The sequence below is a fragment of the Anser anser genome (assembly GCF_964211835.1).
Source record: "Anser anser genome assembly, chromosome: 19".
Classification (NCBI taxonomy): domain Eukaryota; kingdom Metazoa; phylum Chordata; class Aves; order Anseriformes; family Anatidae; genus Anser; species Anser anser.
In genome coordinates, this window is record NC_139740.1 from 15,249,006 (window position 1) to 15,266,112 (window position 17,107).

The 17,107-nt window shown below is 65.5% G+C and overlaps 3 protein-coding genes across 4 annotated transcripts; 1 reads left to right on the forward strand and 2 right to left on the reverse strand.

Annotated features, from left to right (window-relative positions):
- Positions 1 to 355: 355 nt before the first annotated feature.
- ARHGDIA (Rho GDP dissociation inhibitor alpha) lies at positions 356 to 8,301 on the reverse strand. Of its 2 annotated transcripts, none has more exons than XM_083804676.1 (6): positions 8,151 to 8,301; positions 3,727 to 3,936; positions 3,455 to 3,538; positions 2,777 to 2,853; positions 2,532 to 2,595; positions 356 to 2,071 (listed from the first exon to the last, which is right to left on the reverse strand). In XM_083804676.1, exons 2-6 carry the CDS (start codon positions 3,914 to 3,916, stop codon positions 1,872 to 1,874), a joined length of 615 nt encoding a protein of 204 aa, XP_083660802.1. In that variant the 5' UTR covers positions 3,917 to 3,936; positions 8,151 to 8,301; the 3' UTR covers positions 356 to 1,871. The 2 variants fall into 2 exon arrangements, with proteins under 2 accessions (XP_083660802.1, XP_083660803.1); XM_083804677.1 differs by lacking the exon at positions 8,151 to 8,301 and adding an exon at positions 7,807 to 7,922.
- Positions 8,302 to 8,491: 190 nt separating this feature from the next.
- On the reverse strand, positions 8,492 to 13,570 carry ALYREF (Aly/REF export factor). The gene is given in 8 exon segments (XM_083804675.1): positions 8,492 to 8,763; positions 9,641 to 9,821; positions 9,992 to 10,055; positions 10,150 to 10,297; positions 12,617 to 12,748; positions 13,014 to 13,265; positions 13,267 to 13,308; positions 13,311 to 13,570. Coding segments are annotated over 8 exon segments (1,068 nt in total). The 5' UTR covers positions 13,545 to 13,570; the 3' UTR covers positions 8,492 to 8,748.
- A 278-nt stretch (positions 13,571 to 13,848) lies between these two features.
- Positions 13,849 to 14,651, forward strand: NPB (neuropeptide B). Its single transcript, XM_083804685.1, has 2 exons — positions 13,849 to 14,233; positions 14,475 to 14,651. The coding sequence occupies exons 1-2, from the start codon at positions 14,000 to 14,002 to the stop codon at positions 14,601 to 14,603; spliced, it is 363 nt and encodes a 120-aa protein (XP_083660811.1). The 5' UTR covers positions 13,849 to 13,999; the 3' UTR covers positions 14,604 to 14,651.
- The last annotated feature ends 2,456 nt before the right edge of the window (positions 14,652 to 17,107 follow it).

Genomic DNA, 17,107 nt, shown 5'->3' on the forward strand with positions numbered 1-17,107 from the left:
AGGGCTCAGGACCCCCTGCTCTCAGCTGGCAGGAGGTGTCCCTTCACGGCCTCAGACCCACCATTTTCCCTCTTTCCCCTTCTCACCCCTCATACTGCGGGCCATAAAGAATAGAGCGAGCAGCGACGTACAGATCTTCAACACAAGCCCTTGAGCGCGGCAAAGGCTGTGGCAACGTGGGCTTCTTGCCTGTTCCCCTCTGGCAAGGACTTCCCCAGATCCCCTTGCACAACACGGGCAACCCAAGGATTCCGCTCTTCTCCCCACCACGGGTGTTTGCAGCAATTGGCTCTGGAACAGAAGTTCTGGCACTTCCCACAAAGACCCAGAACAGACCCAGAACAGACAGCAGGCAGTCAGTTCAAAGATTTTATTTAACTGTCATAAAAGGAGAAGCAGACGATGATTCCAAACCTGTTAACCCGGGTCTAGGATTTACAGACAATATGCACCAAATCAAATTAACAAAAATCTCTCTAGGGGCAGGGCAAGGGAGAGTTAGAGGCAAAGACGTAGCTACGAGAAAGCCACATGTACTTGGTCCCAGTTCTAATACAACCTCAACGTGGGAAGATCCAAATAAGAGGGCTGCGGAGCTGGAACATGCCTGCCGTCGGGGGCTCGCGGGCCCCAGAGGCCCCCATCGCCCCGAGTGCTGTGGCAGCGCGGCCCTGGGTGGCAGGCTGGAGCGCTGCAGGGGTCTGCTGCGGGCTCGGGGCAGGGAGCCGAGTGTCAAGGCAATATATACTGACAGGCCAGGCACAGATTTTAAAGGCAGAACAGATACATAAGGCATTAACCGCTTCTGAATACTTGTCCTTTGCAAGCTCTTTGTTGATCGCATCAGGAGAGCAGCTGCAGAAACAGACTAGTCCATCCTCAGCCCAAAACAGCCGGGAGGGCAGGTGCTGTCCTGGCATTTCAGTGCTTTGCAGCTCCTTGGGCTGCAATGAGAAGTCTGAGGTGATGGCACCACTGGTGACTCCCGCACCCACCCGCCTTGCAACCCCCTCTGTGCCTCCAGAGGTACTGGGGCTGCCCAGCGTCCGGAGACAAACAGGGACAGGGTTCTGCCAGGCCAGCTCTGGACACTGGGAGGGATGGCCTGGGGAAGGGGCGAGATGTCACCCGGGGCGTCACAATGCCCTCCTCTCCGGAGATGTCCAGTCTCGGGTGCAGAATGGACCAGCAGCAAAGCAGGAAGTTGTGAATCTTTCCTAATACCCAGGAGGGGCGTGACCAAGATGAGTGCCATGCCAACAAACAGGGGGAGGGCGGGTGGCTTTTAAAAAGTGTAACAAGGGCAGGGCCCCCTCCCTAGAGGATACGTGTTACACATTAAGGCATCATGGTTACAGGGAACATCCACAAATGAAGGTGCCGGCGTCCTCAGGACACCGACTGGGTGGAAGGGGCAGGCTGGACATGATTTTAGCCAACAGATTCAGATAGCTGCCTGGCATCAAAGTTCTTCAGCTACTTGGAGGCAGTAGCTACCCTGAGCTGTGCACAGGAGAGCTAAGCACAGGATCCTACACCGAGTGCAAGGTCTCCCCTTCAGCACCGACCAGAATAAAGGAAGGTGAGAAGCGGCGAAGCGCCTGGCAAGGGAGCAAACGCTCCCCCCTCTGTGCTGGAACAGCGCGGCCCTGGGACGAGCAGCTGGAGATCAGATGCAGACAGCACGGTTTGGCCAACGGGTTCAGTGATTCTCTGGGGAGGGGGCACATTACAAAACCGAGCGCTCTGGTCAAATTTGAACAGGGGATGGAAGGTAAGAGGGTTCCAATGTCAGCACTTTGGTACAGGGAGGGATTTCTACGGTAGCCACTGTCTGATTCACGCTCTCTGGGGATTGGCTTTGGGAAGGGCTAGTCCTTCCAATCCTTCTTGATGGTCAGGTTCCACTCCCAGGACAGGTGGTCAGTCTTATCATCATCTGTGAATTTGGATTTGATGTTGTAGCTGCCCCGGGCCAGCATGCCCTTGGGGGCTTCTTCCATGGGGGTCAGGAACTCGTACTCCTCTGCCCGGGGGCCATAGCTCCCAACCATGTATTCAGTCTTGTCAACTAGGAGGAAAAACAAGGTATGTAGGGAAGCTACTTAACAGCTTCCCCTGCATTTGGGGCAAATTAAAGCAAACGAAAGGTCTGTTACTCCTACAACAATTCATGAACTGTAAAAGGATCTGCAAGAACAAGAACGTCACCCACAATTAGCAGCGCTATGCCCTCCAGAACCAGCTCCTGCAGACAGCAACACCCCCACACCAGTACCGCTGTCCGCACATAACTGATCTGTTCACCTCCAAGCTCCAGGACCACAGGCTGCCGCCACCCTACCGCAGGCCTGGAAGCCTTCACACGCTGCCACAGTGCCACAAGCGGCACAGACGTGGCCGTGCTTCCCACTAGAGACTGCCTCCTCCCACCGTGAGCAGCTGGGGCAGCAGACGAGCCCCCGCCGCAGCAGCGGAAAGCGCTGGGAGCCTCACACGAAGCAGTACTTGAGCCACAACGAAGCACTTACTTTTCACTCCTTTCCGGAACGTGTGCTGAATATACTTCAACCCTGACACAATCTCCCTGTTAACCTGCAGAGACAAGCAAAGGCTGTTGAAGACAGATCTCTTCCACGCGCTGCCCGCCCCACCCACAGTGGCCTATTTGCTCCCTCCCAATCGTCTTGGGGCTCAGGTACTCCCTGTGCTGGGACTGCAGCAGTCAGATGCTCCCAAGTTCACTGTTGCTCACTTTTCAGATCTGAATTCTTACCCTAAAGGAGATTTTTATCCGGTATTCCACACCCTCCTTCAGCACAAACGCCTGCTTCTTGTAACTCTCCAGGTCACCTACAAAGAAGGGAGATGGTGATTCGGGGCCCCTTTCTATCATGCTCTGGGATGGATTTAAGTTGCAAGAGGTGCTCAGGACAGGGTGTGCAGCAGCTGGGGACTGGACCCCTACTGCACGCACAGCGCACAGTTTATCCTTTTATTTTTGTGTTTCAGGACTCAGCTTGTTACGCTGCTCGTGCTACCTGAGGTGGGCAAGCAGCACCCCACGACAGGGAACTTCAGGCAGCAACGCCAGTCATTCACGGGCGTCACTTCGTAATGTCTGCCCCAGAGCTGTCACCATCTCGAAGCTGCCTTTGGCGCCGCTGTGCTGGAGGACAGCTGGCTCCCCCACCTGGCGGCTCACACGTCCACAGAACCAGGGCAGGCAGCGGAGGGGAAGCAAAAGGCCGCTGCTGAGACAGGGGAGCTCAGACACAGGCAGCTGGGCTTGGAGTGGAGAATCCTCCGTGGCCGGGGCGCTGGCTCTGCACCCAGCGAAGGGGCAGGGGGGCTCGCCCACCGCGCCACCGGTGCTTTGGCAGCACCTCCTGGACGGCCCCACATCGCAGCAGCTTTGACCTGGAAGCAGGGCCGACCTTGTTTCCCAGCTCACCTGTCAGGTCCAGCTCCAGAGGGCCGGGAGCAGTAGCACAGACCAACGTCAGTTTGGTCACCACCACGTTTGGAGCGTTAGGGTCTAGAAGGCACAGAAGAAGGCTCTTAAACACCCATCCCGCACACCAACCAACCCGCTGCTCCTCCCAAGGCAGCTTTTGAAAAAGCAAGAAAAGAAGCAAGGGCTCCTTGCTGTGTTCTGCCCAGCCCAGTCTCTCCCCGAGCGCCTCCCCCTCAAGGCAGAAGGGGAACCCCTCCGTGCAGGCTCACCCGCAGACACGGTGACGGCACCAAGCAGCGCCTCCTTGTACTTGCGCAGGCTCTCATCATCCTTGTCCAGCTCCTGGATCTCCTGGATGCTCTTCTGGGCAGGTGGCTTGTAGTTGACAGAGTGCTCATCCTCCTCGTTCTCAGCTGCGATCTGGGCCAGCTGCTCTGCCGTTGGCTCCTGCTCCGCCATCCTCACACACGCGACTTACACTGAAGGGAGGAGAGGTGAAACTGCAGCTACCCACCGGCGCCGGCCCCGTCCCGAGGGGCACAGCCCGGCAGCGCACATCAGCCTTCCCGGCACGGCCCCGTTACCCCGCGAGTTCCCTCTCACGCCAGGGCCCTTCTCAGGCTGTCCCTGGGGGTCTGTCAGGGACACACCCCTGGGCAGACTCCTCCGGTAGCTCAGCTCCCACGCTCGGCCCACGCAAAAGAAAAACATCGGCCTCTGCATTTCGTTCATTAGCTGGAACAGGCAAATACCCCAAGCCATAGGAAAAACAACTCCCCCACAAGAACAACTGGAGGAAGCTTTCCCTCGCGATAAACCCGAGCCCAGAGCAAGCCCGGCCCAGTTCTGCCTCTCTCCAATGTGGCTCCAGCTGAGAGCAGGGCTCCGCGCCACCACAGGTCCAAACGCCTGCAGCCCCCGGCTGCTCTCCCTTCCTCAAGAAATGCCGACTTGTTAATGACGAGCCAGGCCTACGCCCACGGCGTGCCGCACAGGCAGCACGAGGTCAGCCAAGCGCCGCTCTCCCTTCCCACCTGGGAGCCGACTGATAGTAGCACACAGCTCAGCTGCTCCGTTTCTCCCGACGTGCCCCCCGAACAGGGCGAGAAACCCCCAGCGCCGCCGCTACTCACCCCGTTCGGGGCGCGTTTCACAGCGACGCGCCCGGCCGCGCAGGTGCCGGAGCCGTCGGACTCCATCCGCAGCCTGAGCCGGGCAGCGGCCGGAGCTGCCCCCGCGCTCCTCGCTTGTAGCCAGAAATACCAGGAGCGTTCTGCCAGGACGACAGCTCGGGCGGCACCTCGCACAGCTCCACCAGAGAGACAGCAGCCCCGCCAGCAAACGCGCAGGGCAGAGGAGAAGGGAGGGCGGGGGGGGGGGGGGGCCGAGCCCAGCCGCAGAGCCCCCGGCCCGAAGCCCCCAGGAGCGGGAGGCGCCGCCGGGGCTCTTCTCGCCCGCAGCCAGACCCGGGAACGGTTCCGGAGCTGTCCCGGGCCAGCCGTGCTCCCCCTGCGGAGGCTGGCGCGCCTCTTCGGGCAGCCGGAGGGCGGCAGGCTCGTACGATGTGACCGCAGCTCCTGGGCGTTAAACGCGACCACGGCTCACCGCCAGGCTCGGGGCGGGGAAGGAGCGAGAGGTTTGAGGTCACCCCAGGGGCTCCGGGTCTGTGGGGGGAGCTCTGCCCGTTACAGCCCCGTTACAGCCCCGCACCTCCAAGCCCCAGCAGCCTGCGCCCACCCCGCACCCCACGGCGAGCGGCCGCCCCTCCCGCGGGGGTTCCCCAGAGCGCGGCGTGGGATCTCACGGGAGCCTGTGCGCAGACGGCCGCCCAGCTTACGCCGCGCGCGAGCAACCGGCCGGGTTTCACCCTGCTAAACCCTTACCAAACCCAGCCACTTCCTTCGGGCTCCCGTCCTAAAAAGCTCCCAGCCTTGAAGGCTCCCAGAAGCGTTCAGCAGCCACTCGCTCAAGCGTTTGTTCCACTGCTTCGGCCCCTTCCTTTGCCCCGTGCCTCGGCCGCACAACGCCCGGGCGCTGCCGACTGCTGGCAGCCCAGTCCTGGCCCCGGCGCCCCCCCGACAGAGCGGAGCAGCGCGGCGGTTCGTCAGAGCTGCCGCCCGGCACACAGCTCCCTGAGGGGCAGCAGGGGCGCTGTCCTCGCCCGCTCCTCTGGGGTAAGCTCTCCCACGCGGCTTTTTGGCAACCGCTGTGCCACAGAGGGCGCAGGGAAGAAAAAAAGTAATAAAAGCAGCTCGTAGTTGCTTTTCTGCGCCTGTAACCTTCACCCCGGGAGCACAAGCTACAAAAAGCCATGCCCATCGCTGCGCAGGTGGTAAAGAACCGGCCCGGCCCTCGCGGGACCTCGGAGACCGCGGCAGTCCTCCGGGGGTGGAAAACGGCTCCGCCAGCCGACACGGAGCCCCCGGAAAGGACAAGCGGCATGCCGGGCAGCAGCCCAAGCCAGGGCCCAGCTCTGCCAGGAAGCGCTGGAACAACACCGCCGCGTTCTGCGCCCGGCCTCCCGGCAGCAGGGCCCGAGCAGGCGCGGAGCCCCCTGCGGGGCAGGCTCAGGGCCCCTCCGTGGGGCAGGCTCAGGGCCCCTCCGTGGGGCAGGCTCAGGGCCCCTCCGTGGGGCAGGCTCAGGGCCCCTCCGTGGCAGCTCCTCCTGGGAGCCTCCTCGCGGCCTCCCGGCGCGTGGCCGCTTCCCAAGCCCTGGGCCAGGGAGGAAGGAAGGAGACTCCCGGTGGCGCAAGAACCTTTCTGGGGGCCCCAGCCTCGCCCGTCAGGCTGCCAGCAAAAAGCGTTTGCTGCTGCCCCACGCAGCGCAGCAGATCTCTTCCAGGCGCCCGCCAGAGCGGCCGTCGCAGCGCCGGGCAGAGCAAAGCTGCGGGGCCGGCGGCACTGGGCTGCGGGGGCAGGCACCCCCCGCAGAGCCCGCTGCAGGAGCCGGGCCCGCGGCCACCGCCCCTCCGGAGGGCGCAGCCCCGGCACGCGCTGCCCCGCAGCCGCCGGCACCTCCGGCCAGCCCCAAGGCCCAGGCCCGCGGCAGCGCCCTGCGGGGCGTTCCTCCGGTGCGCAGCCGGTGCCTCTGCGGCTCCCGGGGGCTGCGCTGCCCCTGCCCCCGCTCACGGGAGGGGGCTCCTCGGCCCCAGGGGGCCCCCAGGAGCATCTCGGGAAGGAGCCCGGGCTCCCCTCGGATCCCCGCGGGCCGCAGGGGCCCGCAGAAGACAGCGGGGACCAAACCGCTTCCCCCCCGTCCGACATCCGCGCTCGGCCGCCTCGGGTCAGCGGTTCCTCCTGGATTTCCTCGGTATTTTTCGAGCGGCGCCCAGGAGCCGGCAGCAGCGAGCGCAAGAGCCCCACCTCGTGCCGCGCAGAAGCACTGCTCGGGAAGGCACCCCGCCTTCAGACAGACAACGGCAAACGGCGGCGTGTGCCCAGGCCGGAACCGAGACCCCAGGGCAGCAGCGGCAGGAGCCGGTCGGAGCCTCCTAGGGCGAGCTCCCTGCCTCGGACGTCCGTGGGGCCGCTTCGGGGACCTCGGGGGTGCTCGCGCAGGCACGGCCGTGCCGCGGGGGGTTCAGGCGGCCCCCCCCCCCTTCCTTCGTTCCCCGTGGGCACGGGAAGGCCGCGCAGCCACCCGGCAGCCCCCGGGGATCCCATCCGGCCAACAGCCGTCCCTGCGGGTTACCTGCTCCCGGCTCGGTTCGCCGCCCCGGGTCACCGCGGGGCTGCACGGGCTGCGGGAAAAGGGAGCACCCACTGCTGGCACCAGCGGGGCCGCGCGGCCCGCCCCCCGCGTGTGGTGGCGGCGCGAGGCACCGGCTCACGGCGGGGCTGGGACCAGGGCCGGGCGGGCACGGAGCGAGGCAGCCGGGCCCTGCCCCCCGCCGCTGCCCTCGGGGCCTCGGGGCCAGGGGAGCTCAGGCACCGCCGCCACCTCTCCGCGCGAGGCCCCGCCGAGCTCCCGCCTCGCCCCGGGGGCTGATCCCGGCACCGGCTGCCGCCAGGCGCCCCGCAGCCAGCAACGCGGTTCCGGGCTCTGCTCGCGGCTGACCCCCGAGAGGCGCTGACGGGGCCCCGAGGCCCCCCCAGCCCCGCGCTCGGGGGCTGCGGCGCGCCCCCGCCGAGCCCCGCCCCGCGCCCCCTTCGCGCAGCGCCCTGCGACGGGGCCGCCTCCCCCGGCACGGCCCCCGCGGGTCGGGCCCGGCGCCCTCACGGCCGCAGGGCGGGGCCCTTCCCCCACGCGCAGGGGGTCCCGGCTTGCGGCCCGGGGCGCGGAACCCGCCGGGCCCGAGCGGCCGGGGGTGCCGGGAGCCCCACGGGACCTCCGGTGCCCGGCTCCTCACCCGCCGCGCCGCGGGGCGGGGCGGGGCCCTCGGCTGCCCCCCGCGACGGGGCCCGGCCCCGGGACGCGGCTCCCTCCCCAGCCCCGTCAGCGGCGCCCCTGCCGGCGGAGCGCTCCCGGCCGGGGGGGCGGGGCCGCGGGGAGCTCCCCGGGAGCGGAGGCGCCGCCCCTCCCCCCCCCGAAGGTCGTTTGAGGGCGCTCGGGGCCGGGTCCCCCCTCCCGGCCGCTCCCGTTGTCACGGCGCCGAGCGGCGGGGCCCGGCCGGGCCGCAGCGGGCGGGATCCAGCCCCGCTCCCCCCGCCCCGCTCCCCGCCGGCCCCCCCTGCCCCCGCCCCCGCCCCGTACCGGCCCTGCTCCCGCTCCGCGCCGCGCTGACACCGCCGCCGGGATCCGCCCAGCCGCCCGCGCACCCCCGCACTTCCGGGCCACGCCCGTCACTTCCCGTTACGCCAGGGCGGGGCCCGCGCCTCGCTTCCGGCCCAGCAGCGGCGCGCCCATTGGCCCGGGCCGCGCGCGCGCGGTGGGGGGCGGGGCCGCGCGCGCGCGGTGGGGGGCGGGGCACGGAGAGGGGGCGGGGCACGGAGAGGGGGCGGGGCACACAGGGACACAGCGGGCGGGGCACAGAAAGGGGCGGGGCGCGGGCGCGGGCGCGGGAAAGGCGCGCGGGGCGCGGCAGACAGCAGGGCTCTAGACACGGTTCTAGTTTATTACGGCCGAGGTGAAAAAGCCACCCCGGCCGGCAGGCAACCAGTAAAATGTATCCCAAAATAACTCGGTACAAAACGGGTCTGCTTCGGCATTAAAAAAAACCTTTACACGAGGTTAAAACCTAGCCCAACCAAAAGGAAAACGATCCCGTCCTCGGGGCCGGCCGCGGCCCTCCCGCGGCACCACGGAGCCGGGCGGCCGCAGCCCCCCCGTGCGCCGCGCCGCGCCATCCGCTTTAGCTGGTGTCCATCTGCAAGAGAGGAGAGAGGAGCGCCGTCACCGCCCCGCCGTCACCGCCCCGCCGTCACCGCCCCGCCGTCCCCACCAGCCCCCCAGCATCACCGCCCCCCTCCCAGCACGACACCTCCCGACCGGGGCCAGCCCGCTACCCTTGGAAGAGTTCAGGCAAGCTCCCTGCGTTCCCCGCCCTCCTCCCCCACCCAACTCTTTCTCAGACGATATTGAAGCATCCCGGGTTCCAGAGAACACTGCTCCAAAACACGTCTCCACGCCAATGTTCTCTGGAATTCAGCTCGCTCCACCCATACCGCTGCCCCAGCCGTGTCCCATTCCATCAGCGCAGGCAGCAAGGCTCGGAGCACACCAGGCGCGCGTTTAACCTCGACTCTCTACCAACATTTTAACCCTGCCGTGGCACAACATCTGGGCTCATTCTGAATGACACCACGTGCGTTGCTCTTTTCATCTCCTTCTGCGCTAGGGACCTGCATGCTGTGATCAGCATCGCTGACTTTTTCCTCTCTCAGCATCCGAGGCACTTATTTCACTTTTTTTCCTTCTGTTTTTCATTTTTCTGGCCCATTCTCTCCCCGGGCACTGTTACACTGCTATCGCTCATCCCAGCTGTTTTGGCTACAGACGAGCCTGGCCTACGCAGGCCCTGCCGAGTCTGCGAACGCTGGAAAGGGGCCGTTTCTTAGCAGCAGCAGTACTTCTGGAGAGCTAAGGCAACCAGAGGAACAGGGCAGTGCTCGGCTTTGGACGGAAACTATTTTGGCCCAGTAGGCTGAAAGATGATTCCTCCCTGCAGCCAGCTCTGGGCTGCCAGCGTTTCCAAGGAAGCGATGCCGCAGGGCACCTGCGCACAGCGCGCAGGCAGCACTTACCCTGGCATTGTAAGCATCCAGCTGTGCATCTAGTTCTTCTGCAGAGAGCTGCTGTTTGGAAGTTCTCCCAGCTCCTCTGCCTCTCCCTCTGCTCCCGCCACGGCTACCTCGCCTGTTGCCTCCTCCACCACCAAATCCTCCTGAACCACCACGGCTTCTGGTCATGCCACCTCTGTTTACGCTGCGATTTTTAAAAGGCAGCCGTTACAGCGCGCTCTGGGTAACCCACACAGGCACTCAGAGTTTGTACAACGGGAGGCGGACCCATGCTTCCCACACAGAGAGAGGCCAGGCCAGCTCGCTCCCCACACTGACCCGCACGGCCACTCTCGCGGCAGCGCGGCATCTCACCTCTGTGCCGGTCTCCTCTGTGTGTCGATCTGTGACGTAACCAGCTGTATGTTCATGGGGCGCCCTGGGGGAAAGCAGCCGGTTACCCTGTGAGCGTGACGGGCACGCAGATCCCGGCCATGCAGGGAAACGCGCCACAATCAGCCGCGTGGACTCACCGTCCAAGGGGACTCCGTTGTACTGCTTCATAGCTTTCAGAGCATCTGCCTTCCTCTCGAAATGCACGTCTGCTGTCCCTAGACTGCGGCCAGATCTGTCATAGTGCACTGCCGCCTTCTTCAAGGTCCCAAACTCTGCAAAGAGTTCCTGAGAAACAGAGAGAGAAGAGAGCACGCTTCCGTCAGCACTGCAAACGCTGAGCAGCCCCGACGCAGGAGAGGCAGACCCCCCCACCAGCTGTCAGGAATTACACGGGCTTTCCGAGCTTCCCTGACGACTCAGAGAAAGCACCCCTGGGAGACGGGAACTCGGGCTATTGGAAGAGTTTCAGACAGGAGTCACCGGTGGCAAACCCAAGCAGGACTCCCTGGTCACCACTTGCAGGGTGCACGCGTGGTGTCAGCAAAGCAGCCTCAAGGGACGCGGGCCTGTTTCTTTTCCCAGGGACGCCACAAGTCTTCTTGTCAAGGCTGAATCAACAGAGTCACTGTTGTAAGATTGATCCAGACCCTAATCCATTTGTCTCAGGAAGAACAATCTATAAGAATGCAGGGATTTGTAAAATAATCACAGTTTCTATGTGCTAGACTCACCGCCCCCTCCCCCCCCCGCCTTAGAGCTTTGCGAGACCAGGTGCAGTTTAAAACCACAGTCCCTGCCAGAGCTTAGGAAAACAACCCAAAAACCGAACTTGGGAAGAGTCCTCTCCAGAAGCGCTTCACTCGCCGTCACATGGGACGGAGAGAGGCAGCTACAGAGCCACCTGCTTTGTTCCACAGGGCCTACGTTCAGCGCATCACCCAGGGACGTATCACCGTACGCAAGGTGCTGCTACGCCCCGTGCTTCCAAAGCTCAAAGCCCACAACAGAACTGTCGGCTCTCCCAAGTGGGCACCGCAGGCCGCCTTCTACGTTGTACGCTCCAGAGCCTGAACACCACTCCGGCCGTCTCAGAATCACTACCCAAGCGTTTGGAAAGAGCACTATAAATATTTCGTTTCGCCAGCCAGCAGCACTTCAGGCAATCTTGCTGGCGAGCTCCTCCCTCGCGTTCGTTCACTGGACACGAACATCAGCAAAGCGCTCGCAATAAGCTCTCGGAGCGCGGCGCGGGAAGAGACGCTCCGCTCCTCGCCCAGGCGCGACCCCTCTCGCTGCGCCACGGCCGCAGCACCGAGCAAAGCGCACGCGAGGTCCCTGCCAGCTCCCTCCCGCCAGCGCTCGCTGAGCCGTGCAGCCACGTCGGTGGCACCATCAGCACAGAAACAAAGGAAACAATCCGCGCCTCTCAGGCAGTGCGACGTTACGGACGGGTAGTAACAGAGAGGTGCAAACACTTCCATCAGCTTCGCTGCTAGGTCGGACGCGCGTGGAAATTCGTCCGCTCCTGCAGTCCAAGCCAACAGCGGATGAGGCGAGCCTCAACCATCCTGCAGAGCACGCGGGCTTGTTGAGTGAGGTGACTTCACAGTCAAACCGCACGCCACTTGGTGCCACTTTACACATCAAACCGAGGTGACTTCACCGGTCTGCGTTTTCTGTGTCTGGGCCTGACTACAACAAACGGGAAACTTAAACCAAATCTAAGCTTACACGAGGGAAAGAAGCGTTTGTAAGCACATCACCCAGTAACTAGGTGACCTAAAAAATTTTGCTTCCAATTCTCCCGACACGGACAGATCACCGTGTAGAGAAACTGGAATAAATTAACAGATGAAGAAAGCACCAAGGCGTCGTGCTCTAAGCCCCAGCCCCAGCCAGCTCAGAGACAAATTGTCCCGCACGCCCGACCAAAGAGCCTGGCAGGTTCTTACCCAAGGCACCGCTGAAACGAGTGATATAACCGGGACCAGTAACGGGGCTAGGAAGTTTAGCTACTGTGAAACAGATAAAGGAATTAAGGAAGTTACAGCACAAGGACGCAGGCTCTCCCTCACGAATTGGTCTCCTCAGTGTCACTGGTTGATGCGTCTATGGGAACACCTTGGCGCTTAACAGAACGCGACTTTAAAAAGAAGCTACTCGAACAGGTCCTATAACAACAGAGCAAACCGATGCCCGCGTACGGTTACTGAGCTTCTGGAGTTACGCGGACCTTGAGAGTTTACAGGGCTCGTTCTAAACTCTGTAGCCACAGAAGGATGGAGCCACCCAGCAGCATCTTCCCCCACGCACCACGGCAGAGCCACGGACGGCGGGATAAACCACGGCTCTGTGCAGGACTGCGGCTGTTCTGAGCCGCAGCCACCTGGAAGCCACGGCCAGAGCCGCCCCCAAACACCCGCGGCACAAAACCAGGCGGGGCCGCGGGGCTGGCCGGGACGGAGCTCCGCCTGCCTGACCCCCGCGGGCACCGGGGCCGGGGAACCCCCCGCTGCCAGCCCCCGCCCCTGGCCGCGGGGCACTGAATGAAACCCCCCGCCCACAGCCCTCGCGCGCGCGGGGCGGCCGCTCCCGGGCCCCTACCTGGATGTCCGCGTCCGAGACGCCGAAGTCGAGGTTAGAGACGAGCAGCTTCCCGCCGGTCTCCACGCCGGCCCCCGCCCCGAAGCCGCTGTCGAAGAGGTCGTGCTGCCACTTCTCGGGGAGCTGCTTCGGCTGCAACGACACCGGCACCTCGCTGAGCGCCGCCCGGCCCCGCCGCCCGCCGGCAGCGCACAAAGGGCCGGGCCCGGCCCGGCCCGGCCCGGCCCGGCCCGGCCCGCCCCGCCGCCCGCGTGGCCCCGTCCTGGGGCTGCCCCCGCCGCCGCCCCGGGCCCGGGCCCGGGCCCGTCCCCGTTCCCCCGGGGCGCCGCCGGCCCGCGGCCGCCAGCAGCGCCGCCCCCCGCCCCCGCCCGGCGCCCCGGGCCCGCCGCGGCCGTACCCGGCTGTAGGGCGCGGGCCGGTTCCTGCCGCCGCCCCGGGCCATCACCGGCCGGTTCCGCACGGGGCCGCCGCCGCCCGCTCGCCCGGCTCCCACGCCGCCCCGGCCGGGCCCGCCCCCGCGGGTGGCGCCGCCCCGGCCCCGGCCGCCCCGGCCGCCGCCCCGCCCGGCGCCGCGCTGGCTGCGGTTGAGCTTGATGATGTCGTCCAGAGACATGTCCATCTTGTCGGCCATGATGGCGGCTCCGCTCCGGGGCCCGCACTTCCGGCCGCGCTGCGCCGCCGCCGGAAGCGGAAGAGGCGGGGCCGGCGGGGGAAGGCGCGCCGCCGCGCGCGCGCGCGCTGGGCCTTGTGGGGCGGCGGGCGGGACTTCCGGCGGGGCGGGAGGGGCGCGGGGCGGGGCTTCCGGCGGGGCGGGAGGGGCGCGGGGCGGGGCGTCCGGCGGCGCGATGCGGGTGAGGGTGCGGAGCTGGCACGGGGTCGCCTCCTGGCTGTGGGTGGCCAACGACGAAAACTGCGGCATCTGCCGCATGGCCTTCAACGGCTGCTGCCCCGACTGTGAGCGCGGGGGCACCGGGCGGGCGGCGCGGGGCGGGCGGGGCCGGGCCGGGGCTGACGCCGTGTCCGCGCCGCAGGCAAGGTGCCCGGGGACGACTGCCCGCTGGTGTGGGGGCAGTGCTCGCACTGCTTCCACATGCACTGCATCCTCAAGTGGCTGCACTCGCAGCAGGTGCAGCAGCACTGCCCCATGTGCCGCCAGGAGTGGAAGTTCAAGGAGTGACCGGCGCCGCCCCCGGTAAGCGCGCGGCCGCCGCTCGCCGGGCTCGTGCGCGCCGGATCCGGGCGGGGGGCGGGGGGCGAGCGGCCCCTTCCTGCGGGCTGCGCCGCCCGGGGGGCCGGGCCGCGGCGGGGGCGGGCGCGGCGCCCCCCGGTGGGCTATAAAGCGGCGGCGGCGGCGCCCCGCAGCGCTGCGGTCCCGCCGGCACCATGCGCGCCGCTCGCTGCCTGGGGCTGGCGCTGGCGCTGCTCTGCCTCTGCCGCCCCGCCGCGCCCTGGTACCGGCAGGCGGCCGGGCCCCGCCATTACTCGGTGGGCAGAGCCTCGGGGCTGCTCTCCGGCCTCCGCCGCTCGCCCTACATCCGCCGCTCCGACGCCGCCGAGCGCCGTCCCGGAGCGCTGCCACCCGGCTCGGCCCGCCCGCCCGCACCGCTCCGCCCCGCGGTGAGTACCGGGGCCGCCGGGGGGCGCCGGGCACGGGGGGCACCGGTGCCGCTCCCCGCAGGGCACTGGGCACGGGCTGTGCCGGGGCTGCCCAGCTGCAGGCACCAGGGCCCCGTGCTCCAGCGAGCAGCGGGAGCAGGATCTCACCTGCCCGCGGGGCTCCGGGACGCTGGGGCAGCCCGGCTCCCCCGGCAGCGCCACGTCCTGGGGCCCCCGGTCCTGTTGATGGTCTCCCCCGCAGGCACCCTGCGTGATGGATGTGGCCCCCGAGCTGCGGAGCTGCCAGGCGCTGCTGGGAGCCCCTGGCACTCTCCAGTGCAAAGCAGACGTGACCTTGTCCCTGGACCCCACGGAGTGCGCAGATGCCTGAGCCAGCACCGGTGGCTCCGCAGCGACAATAAATGCACTTGGACTGGAACGATCTCGTCTGTCTTTGCAGGGACAGGAGGTGCTGCTGAAAGCCCCTGTAGGGGTGGAGGAACCCACCGGGGTCTGGGGCACGCAGGGGCTGCCCCACCGGGCGTAGATCCAGGGAAGCAGTGCTAGCCTGGGGCGAGAGGCTTACTGGTGCTGTGGGCGCAGGGGGATAGAGCAAAGCCTGGGGCCCCCTTGCTGGGCTCAGGATGAGGGGACTGCCAGGGGAGAGGGAACCCATCGAAATGGAGCACCAGGTGCTAGAACAGCGACTGACTTCATTGGGAAGAGGAGCCCCAAGATCCGCAGGGCAGGTGTGGGGGGGTGGGCCCTGCCCTGAACAGCCCTGCTTCAAGCACTACTTCTGTATCATCTGCAAACATTCTGTATCAGCCTGCAAACAGCTGCTGCAGAGGCGGCGTCTCCCCACATCGCTGCGGAGCCCCCCACCTCACCCCAGGGTCTGGCTCCCTGAACCCAAGAGGGACTTGAGCTGGGCCAGGACAGCCTGCCCAGGGCACTGGCGATGCTGTGGGCTAACAGGACAAGGGCAGCGTAGCTGGGCGTGCATGGGGGCAGCTGGGGCTGAGCACTGAGAGACCTGCAGCCCTGCTGCCTCTGAGGGCCAGGGCTGGCATCCTCCAGGTGCCCGTGACTGCTCAAACCCAGGTGGAAAAATTGCTCACCGATCACAACCAGCAATCACCACCCCCCTGGAAACTCACAGATAGCCCCACACGCCCGAGGGCTGCGCGAATGCCTGTCAGCAGTGGCTGCGAGGCACGGTGCCTGCAGCAGTGGCAGGGCTGTGCAGGCAGCAGTGACGGGGCGATACAGCCCAAGCTGCAGGGAGCAGCAGAACCTGACTCGGCTTTGCTGGGTGAATTACTGCAGCCAGGGCATCGCTGTCCTGCCACCCCCGAAGGGCCCTGCTGCCCCCGTCCCCAGGTGCTGCAGGAGGCGCTGGCCCAGCCCCGGGGCGCCCAGGCCGTGCTCAGGCAGCAGCACCCGGTGCAGCACCACCGACACCCCCGGCAAACCGGCCAGCGCAGCCCCAGCCCGGCCTTCCAGGGACCCTGCCTGCCCCGGCCCCGGCCGACGCGAGGAGCGCAGCTCCACCCCCCCAGTCCCCGAGTGTCACCTGGGCAAGAGGCAAGGCTGAGTCCTTGGAGAGCCGCGGGCAGGAGCAGCCCCTCGCTGAGGGCACCCCCTTTCTATAAAGGTTGCCACACGCTGCCCTGAGCCCTGCCCAGCTGAAGGCTGCCAGCACTGCAGGCACGCGCCTCTGCGTCCCCCCCGAGGTGCGGGCGGCCCTGGGCATAGCACCAGGACCACGCGTGCTGCTTGTGCTGCTGGGGCACGCGCGCGGGCGCTGCAGCTCCTGCCACAGGGTGAGGACCAGAGCTGCTGGCCTCCTACACCAGGGTCACCACTGCTCTCGTAAGATTTAGCAAGCCTGATTCAAATGTTCCAGCAAATTGGTTCCCATGAGAGAAACGTCAGACACTTACTGCACGTTGCAAGGGAGGCCTCCTCAGGATTAGTGCAGGAGCCAGAGTCTTAGTCCGTGCTTGGTAAAAGGAAGAGAGAGAGAGAGGAGGACAGTGAGAATTGAGTCACAAACTTGAAATTTGTGCAATTTATTTCCCTATTTTAACTCCCCATTCATTTTTGCCCTCCGGGACTCACAAGATGTCAGCGAACACAAGGTTGGAAGGAAAAGGGCCCAAAGGCACTTGAAGAAATACCATATGCCAAAGTTTTCTGCTCAGAAACAGCAATGAGGACATGCAGAATGGCAGCTCCACCACGCACCGCTCACTCATCTGAACAAGTGAAGCTGAAATTTCCAGGCAAAACAGTTACACCAGCAGGCAGGCACCCAAGTGGTGAGAACGAAAATTAAATAGTTTAGTCATTTTTTAATAACAACGGCACTTGTTTTGGTCCCAGAGGCAGCTCATTTACACGCAAATGCTGGGCTCGGGGTAGGTTTGTCACCGTGTGGAGTTGTTTGTTTTTAATGACAAACTCCCCGTCAGTCTCTGGGGGTGGGGAGCTCATACCGCAACGGGGCTCTTTGTGCTCTTGCCCCCCAGCAGAGCCCAGGACAGGGCTCAGCCTGGCCCCACGGCCCACAAGGGCAGCAGAGGATCCCGGCCAGCGATAACCTCGCCTCCACTCTGGCAGCAAGCGGCAGCGGTGGCTACCTCCAGTCAGGAAAAGTCCCGGCTGGCGAGCAGCAGGGGACAGCCCTGGGGGAGCAGCCTGCTCAGGAGCCGGACAGGCCTCAGCAGCCGGGGCTAGCCTGACCCTGCAGGGAGCAGGCACCCCCATCCTTGTCCCCATGTCACCAGCCAGGCCCAGGGCCCAGCAACAGGCTTTCCACCACAGCCACGACCCTGCTGCCAGCCAACAAGGGCGGTATTTTTCTAGAGATGAAACATCTCCCAAAAACGG

Excerpts from the sequence above, each read along its gene's own strand:
- ARHGDIA (XM_083804676.1), bottom strand. The coding sequence starts at position 3,916 with ATGGCGGAGCAGGAGCCAACGGCAGAGCAGCTGGCCCAGATCGCAGCT. Across the intron at positions 2,596-2,776 it reads GGATAAAAATCTCCTTTAGG|GTTAACAGGGAGATTGTGTC; the intron begins GTAAGAATTCAG and ends TTGTCTCTGCAG. Across the intron at positions 2,072-2,531 it reads GTTCCGGAAAGGAGTGAAAA|TTGACAAGACTGAATACATG; the intron begins GTAAGTGCTTCG and ends TTTTCCTCCTAG.
- NPB (XM_083804685.1), top strand. The coding sequence starts at position 14,000 with ATGCGCGCCGCTCGCTGCCTGGGGCTGGCGCTGGCGCTGCTCTGCCTC. Across the intron at positions 14,234-14,474 it reads CCGCACCGCTCCGCCCCGCG|GCACCCTGCGTGATGGATGT; the intron begins GTGAGTACCGGG and ends TCTCCCCCGCAG.